At 35.7% G+C, this 15,874-nt stretch overlaps 4 protein-coding genes across 7 annotated transcripts in view; 1 reads left to right on the top strand and 3 right to left on the bottom strand.

Annotated features, from left to right (window-relative positions):
* LOC104708402 lies at nucleotides 262-2,128 on the bottom strand. Its single transcript, XM_010424964.2, has 3 exons — nucleotides 1,847-2,128; nucleotides 1,452-1,589; nucleotides 262-787 (listed from the first exon to the last, which is right to left on the bottom strand). The coding sequence occupies exons 1-3, from the start codon at nucleotides 2,012-2,014 to the stop codon at nucleotides 398-400; spliced, it is 696 nt and encodes a 231-aa protein (XP_010423266.1). The 5' UTR covers nucleotides 2,015-2,128; the 3' UTR covers nucleotides 262-397.
* Nucleotides 5,150-9,348, bottom strand: LOC104708401 (aspartyl protease AED3-like). 4 transcript variants are annotated; one of them, XM_010424962.2, is made up of 4 exons: nucleotides 8,819-9,348; nucleotides 7,326-7,503; nucleotides 6,026-6,328; nucleotides 5,150-5,762 (listed from the first exon to the last, which is right to left on the bottom strand). In XM_010424962.2, exons 1-4 carry the CDS (start codon nucleotides 9,293-9,295, stop codon nucleotides 5,401-5,403), a joined length of 1,320 nt encoding a protein of 439 aa, XP_010423264.1. In that variant the 5' UTR covers nucleotides 9,296-9,348; the 3' UTR covers nucleotides 5,150-5,400. The 4 variants fall into 4 exon arrangements, with proteins under 4 accessions (XP_010423264.1, XP_019084478.1, XP_010423263.1 ...); XM_019228933.1 differs by lacking the exon at nucleotides 7,326-7,503 and adding an exon at nucleotides 7,049-7,280 and having other exon boundaries at nucleotides 6,026-6,506; nucleotides 9,051-9,346; XM_010424961.1 differs by lacking the exon at nucleotides 8,819-9,348 and adding an exon at nucleotides 8,042-8,530.
* LOC104708400 (putative RING-H2 finger protein ATL69) lies at nucleotides 12,278-12,971 on the top strand. Its single transcript, XM_010424960.2, has one exon. The coding sequence runs from the start codon at nucleotides 12,400-12,402 to the stop codon at nucleotides 12,880-12,882; it is 483 nt and encodes a 160-aa protein (XP_010423262.1). The 5' UTR covers nucleotides 12,278-12,399; the 3' UTR covers nucleotides 12,883-12,971.
* The window catches only part of LOC104708399 (WAT1-related protein At5g07050), a 3,615-nt gene continuing 1,356 nt past the window's right edge, over nucleotides 13,616-15,874 (bottom strand). The window contains exons 4-7 of the mRNA XM_010424959.2: nucleotides 14,702-14,951; nucleotides 14,398-14,559; nucleotides 14,156-14,307; nucleotides 13,616-13,962 (exon numbers count right to left, since the gene is read on the bottom strand). Of these exons, the coding sequence (XP_010423261.1) occupies nucleotides 13,716-13,962; nucleotides 14,156-14,307; nucleotides 14,398-14,559; nucleotides 14,702-14,951 (811 nt within the window). The 3' untranslated portion in view covers nucleotides 13,616-13,715. The remainder of the gene's footprint in view (nucleotides 13,963-14,155; nucleotides 14,308-14,397; nucleotides 14,560-14,701; nucleotides 14,952-15,874) is intronic.

Raw genomic sequence — 15,874 nt, 5'->3', positions numbered from 1 at the left:
TCAAGATAACAAAGAAACGTTTCTCAACCTCCACAACTATAGTCGAGATCTCTTGGCTCGTCCAACATATAGAGAGACAGAGCCGTATATATACCGTTTAATGCCTTTGTAATACATCCATATGGTGTAAACTCAAGACATAGTTAATTTACTTGTTAAAATAAAAGGACAACCTAGAAGAGAAACAACATCTTTTTTGTATACGGACCAATTCTCCAGACAGGGTAAAAGAAAGGCAGGAACCATATAGCAAAATTATTAGGATTTTAAATTTGATTAAATCACCAACTCATAGAGAAGAGTGTATACATATATATCCGAATATTAACAGAATGCATGATATTGGTCTATGCTTCATCTCATCTTTACACAACATATATAATCCTATGGTAGCCCCCTAAGAGGCACTACTTGTTGGAACAGAAGACGCCTCCGGCTGAGCGTCACTGGCCATAGTTTCCGGCAGTGAGGGTTCTTGCTGAGCCACCGGTGGAGTTTCTGGTAGTGAGGTTTCTTGCTCGGCCACTGGCGGAGCGTCTATGACGGAGGGGGCAAGAATTTCTGAAGTCTTGAACTTGTTGATGTAGTAGCTAAGAGACGGACCACTGTAATCCACTGGTTTTGGTCGAGACGGGGGCTCTTTGCCGACTTGGAGGAGTATAGAGGAAGCTGAAGCGATTGCGATAAGGGCAATGCCTGCTACGATTGCTGCTGTGTTCTCAGCCCCATCAGATGAAGATCCTGCAGTACCTGAGCTTATCGCGCTCTCTGCAACATATACTGCAGGCTAAAGTGACAAGAAAAGCTATTCATCAGCAAAAAGCAATAGAATTGAGCCAATAAGAAAAAGCCAATAGTATTAGATCAAGAGTCCCATCTCAAGAAGATGCAAGATTTCATGACATCTTTTGTCTAAAGCTAATGCATCTTCCGTGGAAGTGAAGATCTTTGACAGAATAATGAAACAAATAAAAAGGAAACACCCAAAAAAATAATATATATCAAAGGAGACCAAATATAACACCAAACTGATAAGATCAAGAAGCATAATTTTCTTTCTTATCCTTGATTCAGCAATTGCAGTGAAGAACCTAAGATCAAACTCAAAGAAAGAGCCAAATGTATCTTGCAAATTTGTTGAAGAGATTTCCAAAAGGCTCACAAAACAAGCTAACTGGTCAAAGACCCCTAAATTTCTTGTTGTTGTTATGCATCCACTACATTCTAATGCATATCACAAAAACATAACAACCCTTTCCTCAGCAAAGTTTGAAGCTTTATTCTCTCAATTGAAAACCTATATCGCTATATATCCATCCAAATTCTAATCAGTTTTGGATGAGTCTCACTGTTTCCCTAACATGTACTAAAGTCTGAAACTTACTAGGAAATACAGATAACCTCCTAAAACAGTGGGGATAGATAGATGGGAGAATGAAAGAGGTACCAACCTCAATAGAGTAAACATTAGTCTGACCAGCAGTATCTTTCTCAACATAGCCAGTCCAACCACGAGGCTTCCGAGGTGGGAATGTTCCCACCACTTTAGTCTTCTCTCCAGCTAACCATTCCATACTCACAGTTCCAACCTGTTGTGTGTTTCAGCCACCAAACCCCCATCAATAACATCACTTCAATTGTAAAAAAGAAACCCACTTTTTGTAATAACTTCAATTCTCATAAACACCAATTCTATTGAAGGTTTCACTAAGTAACCAGTCTTGGAGACTTAAATACTAAAATCTTATAGGAAAAGGCTGACTCTTTGTAAGAACCCAATAGCAAAGAACGAAGCAGATACAGATTCAAAGCTTCTTGTTAAAAGAGAAGGGATTGAGTTACCTACCTCTTTCTCGGGAGCACATTCTTCGGCATTACAATCAGCATCATCGGAAGAAGCTCTGACGACGGAGACGAGAAGTTTCCGTCCACCGGACTTTGGATTGAGGAATCTGACAAGAGGTTTGGGGGATGCAAAGACGTAGCCGTTTGGGGATAGCAAAACGTTCGACATGGTTTGATCAGTCAGGTTCGGAGAAGATTCTTGGGTTTGTTTGTTTGTTCTATCTTTCTCAGAAACAGAGAAGAAGATAAAGAGAGAGACGAAAGCTGTGTGTGGTGGGCTTTTTCACTAGCCTTACTACGCGTGTAACTGCCAAACCCACAAAATTATTATTTTTACTAGGTATTGTGCCCCCGCAATATCGCGGGGGAGTTCATTTTAATCAAATAGTTATTACAAATTTATTTAATTAATTATTTTTATAAAGATAATTAATAATAATGTCAAAATGTACAAATTTTTAAAACTTTGTTTATATATTAATTGATAAATATTCTTAAAAATAATGTTACCTTCACATGTAATTAAATAAATAATAATTAATGCTATAGACATATGATTAAAAAAATCTTTATGATTATATAAATAATGATTAGTACTATAAACATATGATAGATAATTGTATTTTTTAAATAAAATTTAATGTACTCAGATCCACATATCTAAAAAAAGAAACATAAAGAAGAGTTGTAATGAAAATATGACATTTTATAAAAGAAAATGTTAAACGGTTATAAATATAAATAATCAAAACAGAAATATACGATTAAAAAATAAACCAAAAGTTGCAGTTTTTTTGACAAATAACTTTAATTCAATTAAAAGACAACAAACAATTATTTAATTATATTTTAGTATCATAGACACAACCATAAATATCAAATTTTCCAAAAGTTGCAAAGAGTTCACAATAGAAATCGAAAGCTTTAATGGTTCATCAAATAAACTAAATTTTGTCGTGGTTTTTTTAAAAAGGTTGTAATAATTCATTTAATTATATTTTTGTAATTAAAATCTAGTAAATAATAATTTATGAAGATTTACTCCAAGTGATGTGATCTTAAATATTAAATATAGCAAATGTGTTGCAATGATTCAATTAAATAGGTTAGAATAATTTAGTTTAATATATTTTAATAAATAAAAATTCATAGTTTATGAAGAATTTTACTCAGATACTGAATATAATTAATATTTACTTCATCTGTCTCTAATAGATTGATGTTTTAATATTTTTCTTGTTCCTAAATGATTAATGTTGTACATTAAGATACTATTTTTTTTTACTTTATATATTTCTCCACATGACATGTTATCTAAGGTTTATATTTTCTCTTTCTACCAAAAAGTAATTATAAATTAACTTATATATATAATTTAATTTTTTCTTAGTATATGTGAAATGGTCAAAACATCAATCTATTAGAGACATAGGGAGTATAACAATTCATAAAATAAATCAAAATTGCAATAGATTTCTCACAGTGATGAGAAGTCATTTTTACATCATTGTTAAAATTATGTATGTTGATAAATAATTTATAGAGTAGATAATGATATTGAAATTGAATTTCAAATTATTTTGATTCATCATATTATTAAGAGACATAAATTTTTAAGGAGATGCAACCGTAAAAGTTTCTGTCAAAAAATAAATTAATAAAATATTTGATGAAAATGTATAACGAAAAGATGCAATTGTTATCTGCATTTATTCAGATTTATGAAAAAATCTGTGTTGAATAGAAAGTTTGATTATTTTCTAAAATAAAAACAAATATATAAATTTTTTAAGATGTGTACCTTTGAATTGAAAAGAAAGTTTGAAAATTTCATAATAGAAGAACTTATATATAGATGTTTAAAGATTTCTTAAAAAGGAACAAATATATAGATATCTAAAGATGTGAATATTTTAATAGACACAATTCTTTATAAGAGACACACCTTTACATTCGACTGATGCAAATTTTGTAAATAGACAACCGTAGACCCAACAGTTTGTTAAAAAAGTTCATTAATCATATGTTAATATCTTTAAATTATATAAAAAACTTAGTAGAAAATGATATATGAAAGAACCACGCAAGTAACGAGAGTTAATGAGTTATATTTTTATTTGATGGGTGTCAACAAAATTTCATAGGCGTGTCAACAGGGTACTTAGACATGTGCCAATTAATTATTATAATAAAATTAAGCTAAAATTTATAATTTTATGGGTGTCATGACACCCATAATCCTTCTCTACCTCCACCACTGATACTAGAAGAGTCTGTCTAAAAATAAATAAATAAAATATTTATGAAAATGTATAAATGATGCAACTATTCTTTGCATTTATTCAGATTTATGAAAAATCATTATTCAATAAGAAATTTGAAAATTATGTAAAATAAAAACAAATATATAAATTTTTAAAGATGTGTACTTGTGAATTGAAAAGAAAGTATCGAATTTTCACAAAAGAAGAACATATATATATATATATATATTTCTAAAGATGTGAACATTTGAATAGACACAAATATTTGTAAAAGATACAACTTTATATTCAAGAGATGCAACTTTTTAAAAAACGCAACCATAGAATTTTTTGTTGATAAATAAAATATTTTATGAAAAGGTATAACGAAAAGATACAACTGTTTTTCGTATTTATAGAGATTGCTATTATTATATAGATTACCGAACCGAACCAACCTTAATTCATCACAATGTGATTAAACCGGTCTATTATTTTTTTTTTTCATAGTAATTGTAGTTAATAGACCTTGTGTCTTTTCTTTAAAAATGTGGTATCTCTTTTCTTTTATTTTTCTTCTTCCACTTTTAATTAGTTCATTTAAAATTTTTACTAAATTCAGTTTACCATAGTTTAATCATTACAGCTAGACCTTATGGGGTAGTGCTTACTGCTTAGCCACTATCCATTGTGTTGTATCATGAGCATGTGGGGTTCAGATTACACACTTTCCCTTTGTGGGATAAAGGAAATGTATACAAATTAAAACAAATATCCTCATAATGGAGTGCACCAAGTGTGTGGCACTTTTTTTTAGGTGACCGATATGACACTCAGGTTTTAACCATGTTTATGTGTTTTAACAAAAAACTTAAATGTCGTTGTCGTATACATAATTTACAAAGCCACACAGCCCTATATAAGCTTTAGAGTGTGGGATCCTTTTGAAAACCATGAGCTGAATGAAACTGCCGCGCGCTTTTTCTGAGTAACAATCGCGAGAATATCCTTTAAATGTTGATCAGTGCGATAATTTTTTGTTTTTAAGTTGCATACCGTAATTTAAGGACCAAATACATAGTTTCATTATTTGATTAGTTAAGACGACCCGAATCTCTAGAGAATTCAAGAACAATTTAAAAACCATAAAAATGACTAGATAGCATAGCACAAATGCTACACACCACCACCGCCCTCTAATACTGGTGAAGCAAACAACAAGAGAAAGGACAAAAATGAAACACACAAATAAACACAAACAAACAAGTCTCTGCATAAATATGAGTAGGCTCTTATTGTCTCATTCATCTTTCTAAGAGCATCGTTCACGTGCCAAACCGAGCCGTCCATTGGGAACGTCGATGAGGACACGGTAGTTCTGCTGCTGCATGCTCGCGATGACATTGACGACAGAGTTTACGTTTTCCGGCGCTGCGGCTATGGCCAGGCACGACGTGCTCCCGGCGGTGCTGTGTAACATCAGGTTATCAGCCGGCATCGTCATGTTCACTCCCTTGAACATGAATGTTATCGTCGGCACCGTGACTTGCCCTGTGTAGCACGTGTCGAAACCTCCGAGTGACGTAACTACGGCGGTATGGGGCTTCACGCGCTTCCTGAACTCGTTCCTCACTGCCTCGTATACTGGTTTAGCCAGCCGCGTGTACACAGTCCCTACACATCAAATTATTAAATCAAATTATGAATAGTACTATATAACCAATTAAACGCCAAACCAAAACACAAATAAAACACATTAATGAACTAAACCGAAGCCAATAACTCAAGATTAAATTGTTTATTGTTTACGGAGTATTTATAAATATTTTATTAATGTACTAGTAATTTTAATTTTTTGTACCAATGTGAAATTGTATCAGCATAATAAAACCGTTAATAAACCAAACAAATCAAACCGGGGAAGAGTAATTAAATACCAGAGTCAAAGATGGTTCCAGCGCCGGTAGTAGGATTAAAAGCAATAGCTGCCGGAGGTAAATCGACGACTTTCCGACCGACGCGGATGGCGACGAGGTTGACGTAATACAGAGAAGACCTTCTAGGGTTTTTAAGAAGTGGAGTGTACTTCACGCGCAGGGGCTGGGAGGTAGGACCGAGTCTGAGCGAACCGGAGAAGGTCAGAGACCTGAAACTTGGCAAACAGTAAGAGAAAGTGGACTTGTAAATGGACTGAGCCTGTGACATGAGTGAGAGTGGGCCTCGACCCAAGCCCAACAAGCCTTGTGGCGGTGGGATGGTGCTTCCACCGGTGACTTTGTTGACGCATCCGAATGTAAAGGCTTTGATCGGGTCGGAGGCGAGGCGGATCGTGTCCTGGGAGAGGTTAGCCGCAATGGAGGAGCTTCCGTAAGTGAGGTTGAACGAGCACGCGCGTCCTCCGCACGTGGGGTTCGGAACCTGCAAACAAGTGTTCACGTGAATGTTAATAGTGACTTAGTGCAGTGCAAGTGTAGTGTGACCATCGTGTCGGTCGAGTTTTGAGTGGTTCTGTAATAACCCGTGAACGTTATTTTGGAATGTGGGTGGGGTTGTCAATTATAACCACGTGGGACCTACTCTCTGTAAAAACTTTTTTCACGTAATAAAATAGAGACTGTCCTTTTTCATTCATATATTGATTAACTAAAGTCTAGATCTGCTACTGTGTTCATTTGAGGACAGCAATAATATTCTCATGCTCCAATTTTTAAGATGAAAACAAATCGCAGGTTACTAATATTAAAGTTTGACTACAATATAATATACTATGTGTGCCATACTCATGAGCTAGATACTTTTTCTATTCTTTTTAATATGACGTCCTGTTCATTAATAATGTTATAATGTAATTGTGAGAATATAATTGATTAATCAAAAAACATTCCAAAAACATATTTATTATATGTGTAGGCAGTAGGCGTAGGTGTGTTATCAGTTATGTATTGTAGTACAGATTATACCTGTTTACACTGAGGAGCGCTGCAGCTAACGTTCTTGAAGGAGGTGGACTTGGCGGGAGAAAAGGCTGTGTTAGAAGGACATCCAGCGCAGCCTGAGCAAGGAATCCAAGCCACGTCACTGCTGGTGTCCATTGCTAGGAGCAGTGACTGAGCCGGAGTTCCGATCAAAGCCTTGACAATGTATGTGGTGCTCTGCAACATTTGACGCCCTGAGGCGATGGGAACAACAGATCTCTTGGCGACGAGGTTGCCCAAGTACTGGAGACGTNCAACAAGCCTTGTGGCGGTGGGATGGTGCTTCCACCGGTGACTTTGTTGACGCATCCGAATGTAAAGGCTTTGATCGGGTCGGAGGCGAGGCGGATCGTGTCCTGGGAGAGGTTAGCCGCAATGGAGGAGCTTCCGTAAGTGAGGTTGAACGAGCACGCGCGTCCTCCGCACGTGGGGTTCGGAACCTGCAACAAGTGTTCACGTGAATGTCAATAACTTAGTGCAGTGCAACTGTAGTGTGACTATCGTGTCGGTCGAGTTTTGAGTGGTTCTGTAATAACCCGTGAACGTTATTTTGGAATGTGGGTGGAGTTGTCAATTATAACCACGTGGGACCTACTCTCTGTAAAAACTTGTTTCACGTAATAAAATAGAGACTGTCCTTTTTCATTCATATATTGATTAACTAAAGTCTAGATCTGCTACTGTGTTCATTTGAGGACAGCAATAATATTCTCATGCTCCAATTTTTAAGATGAAAACAAATCGCAGGTTACTAATATTAAAGTTTGACTACAATATAATATACTATGTGTGCCATACTCATGAGCTAGATACTTTTTCTATTCTTTTTAATATGACGTCCTGTTCATTAATAATGTTATAATGTAATTGTGAGAATATAATTGATTAATCAAAAAACATTCCAAAAACATATTTATTATATGTGTAGGCAGTAGGCGTAGGTGTGTTATCAGTTATGTATTGTAGTACAGATTATACCTGTTTACACTGAGGAGCGCTGCAGCTAACGTTCTTGAAGGAGGTGGACTTGGCGGGAGAAAAGGCTGTGTTAGAAGGACATCCAGCGCAGCCTGAGCAAGGAATCCAAGCCACGTCACTGCTGGTGTCCATTGCTAGGAGCAGTGACTGAGCCGGAGTTCCGATCAAAGCCTTGACAATGTATGTGGTGCTCTGCAACATTTGACGCCCTGAGGCGATGGGAACAACAGATCTCTTGGCGACGAGGTTGCCCAAGTACTGGAGACGTGCCTGGTCTTGAGCCAGCGTCTTCAGCACACGCGCTTCCCATGAGAGTGGGGATGATGATTTGAAAGGGGAGCAAGGGCTGTCTATGTGGAAGATTCTTAGGGTGGAGCCTTGGTCTTGAGTCTTGGTCAGGTCACAGTTTGGGTGGTTTAACCCAAGTGCTAATGGGACGATGAAAAGAAGTTGGAGGAAAAAAACAAGACTAGACATTGTATTATGTGCTTTTAANCAGCAATAATATTCTCATGCTCCAATTTTTAAGATGAAAACAAATCGCAGGTTACTAATATTAAAGTTTGACTACAATATAATATACTATGTGTGCCATACTCATGAGCTAGATACTTTTTCTATTCTTTTTAATATGACGTCCTGTTCATTAATAATGTTATAATGTAATTGTGAGAATATAATTGATTAATCAAAAAACATTCCAAAAACATATTTATTATATGTGTAGGCAGTAGGCGTAGGTGTGTTATCAGTTATGTATTGTAGTACAGATTATACCTGTTTACACTGAGGAGCGCTGCAGCTAACGTTCTTGAAGGAGGTGGACTTGGCGGGAGAAAAGGCTGTGTTAGAAGGACATCCAGCGCAGCCTGAGCAAGGAATCCAAGCCACGTCACTGCTGGTGTCCATTGCTAGGAGCAGTGACTGAGCCGGAGTTCCGATCAAAGCCTTGACAATGTATGTGGTGCTCTGCAACATTTGACGCCCTGAGGCGATGGGAACAACAGATCTCTTGGCGACGAGGTTGCCCAAGTACTGGAGACGTGCCTGGTCTTGAGCCAGCGTCTTCAGCACACGCGCTTCCCATGAGAGTGGGGATGATGATTTGAAAGGGGAGCAAGGGCTGTCTATGTGGAAGATTCTTAGGGTGGAGCCTTGGTCTTGAGTCTTGGTCAGGTCACAGTTTGGGTGGTTTAACCCAAGTGCTAATGGGACGATGAAAAGAAGTTGGAGGAAAAAAACAAGACTAGACATTGTATTATGTGCTTTTAATTTGTGTTGGATGGGATATTAAATGGGGTTGGCATGAGAGGGTATATATAGTGGTCTGAGCTAGAAAATGACCAACCACATAAAATCAAACCTATATTAAACTATATCAATTATATGATACAAATCAAGGACTATTTCCGGTTTGTTAGGTTTTAAATTCGAATCAGGCGGGGTAACAAAGGTTAAGTTAAAACGCTCTAGTATTTTTGTTGGAAGAGATTATTTATTTAATCTATCAATTTTCATAATAGTTAAATTTTCCATAACAAGGGAATATAATTATTGTTTGTTAGTTCATAAACACCGTAAAATAATGTGATGTAGGATTTTGCTAAATCTTCATAATACACAAATTTTTCATTCTTGAAAAAGATTAGGTTGGAAGGGAAATGGTTTTGGTATTTGATAGAGTGTATATAGTGGCATGTTTGATTTTATGTGGTTGGGTTTCAGGGTGATAAAGCTATACTCTATTAGTGTTTAATTTTGTTTTTGGGTTTCTAGTTGCAAACATTTGAAGCTAATACATTGCAGAAATTTTGACTTATTAAAAAATGTTTTTGTCTTGGTTTAGGTCTTCGCAGGAACATCTTTTTTTGTTGGACTGTCTATAAGAAGTAAGAACAATAATAATTGTTAGAGAGCATATCTAAAACATTATCCTTAACCTAATTGCCCGATCCGTTGGGAAAAACGCTTTTTCAGTATACAGCAATCACCGGTTTGGAACAACCAATTTCAACCGTACATCTAGCTCTTCAAGATTTTGTTTCGTCTCTTCCTTTCCTCAGTCCTGCCTTCGAGAGTTGGATCGGACCTTCAACAACGTTACACTGTACATGAGATAAAAGCAGTTGCAGAGTTCTAAAATTTTGTTTATTTATTTAGTTGCTAGTTGCTACCTTTCTAAACTCTGTAAATTTTGACCTATGTGATCTTAGAATGATTTTTGGGGAGTGTATAGTGTATTCTCAGTGTCTCTTTAGAGGGAAAAAAATCTAAGATATTGATCCGAGATCTTTTCCATAATTTATTTAATTATCTCTTAACCATACCGTATTTTCGAAGAGAATATTCTCCCAATTCAAGCCGAGATATTATCTCAAATTGTATACATATTTGTTTTTCTGAATAAAAAAGTGGGTTATGCAGTCAAATATCCAAAAATCAATTTAGAAAGAGTGACTGTGATTGTCAATCACTATAACCACTTCAGAACCATCTAAAATAGAGAATTGTTGCTCTTGTTTCTTGCAGAAGCTCCAATAATGCAGACCGGTTAAAACTTCGGTGCTGGTTTAGTTATTACACCTTATTTTGTAAGCATGCCATTATTACTCTTTTCTTTTTGTTTGTAAAAAACTGGTGTCGGCCAATAATGTAATTTATTCGTCTGTTTCTTTACTCTTCCGATAGTGCAAAAAGTTACTTTTCTTGAGATTTCCACTACTCCTGTGGGGTATTATTAGTTATTGATGGGCAGCGTATAATAAGGAAAAATATACTTGTCTCCCACATGATATATAAAATAGAACATGGTTAGTGTATTTTGTGATGAACTTTTGACAAAATAGAACATGGTTAGTGTATTTTGTGATTATTCCTTTTTAAAAAGTATTTATATATTCAACAAAATGTGTTTATGCAAAGATTGGGCTGATCACAAAGGGCCCAAAATCGTATGTGATACGGTTATTCGATTGCCACTCCGTTCACTTCATTACTCACGCTCCTTCAATATAGAATCTGAAGAACACGTACGCACATATGTTATATGTATATGAACAAGTTGACAAGGTAAAAATTAATATAAGTCCTGAATGATAATGTGACTCGAAGTGCAATACCGATTTGATTGTATGAGATATTAGATTCAGAAGTGGTACTATACTGGATATAACATTATATGAATGATATATAACTAGATTTGTGATTTCGCCTATTTAGATCTTTCACCGACAAAAATAAAGTAAATAACTAGATTTGTGAGCTATACAATTACTTCATACTCTTGTATGAGATAATCAAATAACCGTTTGGAAGTAATTTGAAAAAAAAAAAAACAAAAAAAAATGTAGCTTAAAATGTGATTATGAAATATCTTGGAATGCGATTTACATTTTTTCCTCAAAAAAGAAGAAGAAAAGAAAGTGATTATGTGAAATCCCGCGAAAAAAAAACTGATTCCACAATTTCTTAATGAGGCCACAGTTTTTCACAAAAACATGAATCATTAACCTTTTTGTAAAAAGCCTTGTTCCCTTTTCTGAAAGGGGTAATGGGTGAATCAATTAAGTTGAAGGACCGGGTCCGGAAGACAAGTATAGAGGTAAGGAAATGATTTCGGCTATCTAGATCTTTCGTAATGGGTTTGCTTTTGGCCCTTGACAAAATAGTTTATTTGGTGCCTAGATGAAGGCGAAGAAGAAACATTTCAGTTGACATTTACTTCTAAAGCTTTATATACGTGGCCAATTTCAACTTGTTTTAGTGAAAGAGCTTTGGCTAATTAAGGTGGATTATGGGATAGTAAAAGATAAAACTACTCTTTTCTTTCGTGTTAAGAACTTCAAGATCTAATTGATAAGATAAATTTACAACTGAATTAGTGATCGTCGCTGGAAATTCGTACACACACCAAAAGATATGTTATGTACACAAGCCCGTCTTAGGGCATAGGCAACATAGGCATTTTTCCAGGTCCAAATAAAAATGGTTGTACAATTGATGTTATAGTTAAACACTAACTTCAAGGACTACTACTAGTACTAGTTTATTTTGTCGGTTTCCGCGCTAAAATATTAAAACCTTCAAATAGAATCTCTAAAAAATAATCAAGAGTCAATGGTCCATTATAATTAATACAAGAAGATGGAAAGATTTTGGAAGAGTATTACATAATTTCATAACCAATCTATAATATACATGTGTGAGAAAAATTAATTGTTGTGCAGGACCATTTAATTGCTTTCCCGCGGACTACGTCAAACTTGTCCCCTTCTACTACTAACCGATCTCTTCTTCTTATTTCCACCTTTTGATCTACTCTCTCTCTAGCTCTCACTCTCTTTACTCTCAATATATATATGTCTCCGATAAGTCCTCCGGCCAGTGGGGTTGGGCTAGGCTATGGCATCGCCATTGCCGTAAGCATCTTGGTTCTCATTTCCTTCATAATGCTGGCTTCATACATCTGCATAAGGTCAAAATCTACAGGAAGAGATGAAGCTATGACGAGTGACGGAGTTCTTGAATGGCCGTCGCCCGCGGCTGTGGTGAAACTCGGTCTAGACCGGCCGGTGATAGAGTCATATCCAAGGATAGTGTTGGGAGATAGCCGGAGATTACCGAGGCCCAACAACGGCCCATGTTCGATATGTTTATGTGATTACGAGGCTAGGGAACCGGTTCGGTGTATACCGGAATGTAACCACTGCTTCCATACTGATTGTGTTGATGAGTGGCTCCGGACTAGTGCTACGTGTCCTCTTTGTAGGAACTCACCGGCTCCGTCTAGGCTAGCCACTCCATTGTCCGATTTGGTCCCACTTGCCTTTCAAATCAGGTGAAGGGTTGGTTAATCACCTTTTCTTGTTTAGCTCCCTCCTTTATGTTTCGAGATTTGATGAAATTAATTTAAAATTTGTTATACTTAAAATTGAATTTGAAAGCTCAATAAAAGTCGTAAATTTTTCTAACGCTTTTATGAAAAAACTTTGGATTATTTTTTATTTTGTTGCATGAGTCTGCGATTGTGACTTATATGATCAGCCTTTGGATCTACATTTAGCCTAGCTCACTCAACTTTTAAACGTACTTCATAGTTTCATACAGTACTTCATAGGAAATCACATCTTTGTACAGATTTCTGTGCTTTGATTTTGGGATCTCAACTTTTATTTTGGGAATAAGGTTTTCCCTCTTTTATTTTTGTTCCTTTTCATTCTACGTAAGTGAAATATAGCAATATAAAAGTAATTTATTTGGTACCATATTCAAATAAGAAAAATAAAAAAATTTGAAGAGAAATTGAATAATTATAGTATTTAATTATCAAATTTCTCGTTTTGATGACGTTAAATTTACTTTGCACATGCTTCAAAAATAGTTTTTAAAGTGTGGATTACTCTGTTCCTTACATTGGATGCTCTCCAAGGGGACGAAGCGGTCCAGATAATAAGTATACATATGTCATTTACGAGCAGTATAGTAAAGCAATTGATATTTGGTGACAAATCCTCAATATGGTTGAAAGCCTTCGTATTATTTTGTAACTCTTTACGGTTTCACATCCCTCTCACATATATATAGTTCAAAATTAAAAGACAAAAATACTGATTCGACTTAAACAGACAGCCTTTAGTTTTATTTTTCTCCTCGTAACATACATAAAGTGCAATCTTCATGGCTCTTGAATAGTCTTCTTCAAAGGTGTTTCCGATAGTGGTACGCTGATCACAATCGTAGAGAGCATAGAGTTATGATCACCTTCCAAGATTTTCATTTCAGTTCCATTAGCTTCCACATCCTCAGTTATTTTACTGTTCAATTCAGTCTTGGTGGGTTCACATATTGTCACTTGATTCTCCTTTTGCTTTCCCCATAAGACCGCATACAATCCAATTACAATCAGTACTGCACCAATCACCCTGCATGACGCAAACAATTGATAAGCCTATTGGTTATGTAAATAATTTGGTTTGGTTAACTCGGTTTAGCTGGTATACTTTACTTGTATATATCACATGGATTGTACAGTTTCCAACAAAGCCTTAAGTGAGATATTCATCATAACTATGCATGGAGATCAAGGAGAAAAATAGGCAGAAGTAGAATTTTTACCCTCCAAGGAATATCTTTTCTGCCAAGACAAAAGAACCCATGACAGCAACAATAACCATCATTAAAGGACTAAAGGCAGTAGCAAACACAGGTCCTCTTTTCTTCATCACTATCCCTTGCACATAGTATGAGATACTTGATGCCACAATCCCCTAATATAATTAGTCATTAATCTATTAGATTTAGTAAATAAAAAATAGAGTGATCGCATATGAAAAGTTTAGAGAAGCTAATAATATTACAGAGTAAGCGGCGGCAAGAAGGTTCATGTCCCAACCAATTCTCCAAGCAGAAGGGTTGTGTTCCATCACAAACGTCACTGCTACTGCTTGTATTGTTCCGATGAAGCAAATTAGTGTTGTTAGAGAAAGTTGATGCTTCGCGTACGTCTTTAGTATTCTTGCCTAGTCACATAAACCAAACCATATATTAGAAAAAGAGCGAATATATAATTGTAAAATTGTTCTTTTGACGTAAACACAAAAAAGCAATACTAAAGAGAATCTCGAGTTTTTACTCAATTTTTCTCTTTATGTGCGTACATACCTGTAGGACGAAGAGGGATGCCCATGCGAGTGTTGCTAAGATGAGGAGGATGGATCCTTTGAGAAAATCCTTATCACTTGAGCTCTTAGACGACGCCGTCTCATTGTCTTGAAGGTGCATATACTTGGTCCAAAACAGCTCAACGATAGGTCCCTTGTAAAGTGTCATCACCATCGCTCCGCCCACTGTTACCACCGTTCCGCCTATTTTCGCTTGACACCACAGTTTCTTCACGTCCAACATCTCCATCCTATTATCACAATTAGTACGTAGTGTTTTTTTGAATTAATTTTTTTACCGTTTAAAACCACAAATTACGCTTAGAAATATAAATTTGTGAACTTATTTACGTACCGAAATAAAACGGCTAAGATAAAGGTCATGGCCGGAAGCATGTTACTCATGGCGCACGAGAACGTGGGCGACGTATATTTCAACCCCATATAGTAGAAGTTTTGGTCGATCACCGGCCTGTAAAATTTGTTTATCGTATAAAATGTTAACTCTCTTTCTTTGTATTTTTTCCAAAGGAAACGTAGTTAAATAGAGACATTGAATAAGTAACAACCCGAGAAGGCCTAGAATGAATAGTTGCATGAAAATGGTGAACGTTATTTTCGGCTGAGCTTTCCTGTAGAAAATATAAAATCCGGAGTTAGAAACAAATTACAATTTTATCTTTTTATTGGTGAATAAGAAATTAAATAATGTCATGATGAAGAAAAAATTNCGTCCAACATCTCCATCCTATTATCACAATTAGTACGTAGTGTTTTTTTGAATTAATTTTTTTACCGTTTAAAACCACAAATTACGCTTAGAAATATAAATTTGTGAACTTATTTACGTACCGAAATAAAACGGCTAAGATAAAGGTCATGGCCGGAAGCATGTTACTCATGGCGCACGAGAACGTGGGCGACGTATATTTCAACCCCATATAGTAGAAGTTTTGGTCGATCACCGGCCTGTAAAATTTGTTTATCGTATAAAATGTTAACTCTCTTTCTTTGTATTTTTTCCAAAGGAAACGTAGTTAAATAGAGACATTGAATAAGTAACAACCCGAGAAGGCCTAGAATGAATAGTTGCATGAAAATGGTGAACGTTATTTTCGGCTGAGCTTTCCTGTAGAAAATATAAAATCCGGAGTTAGAAACAAATTACAATTTT

This window comes from Camelina sativa, chromosome 8 (assembly GCF_000633955.1).
Source record: "Camelina sativa cultivar DH55 chromosome 8, Cs, whole genome shotgun sequence".
NCBI classification, from domain to species: Eukaryota; Viridiplantae; Streptophyta; class Magnoliopsida; order Brassicales; family Brassicaceae; genus Camelina; species Camelina sativa.
Note: the sequence above shows the minus strand (reverse complement) of the source record. Positions and strands in the feature narration are given on the sequence as shown.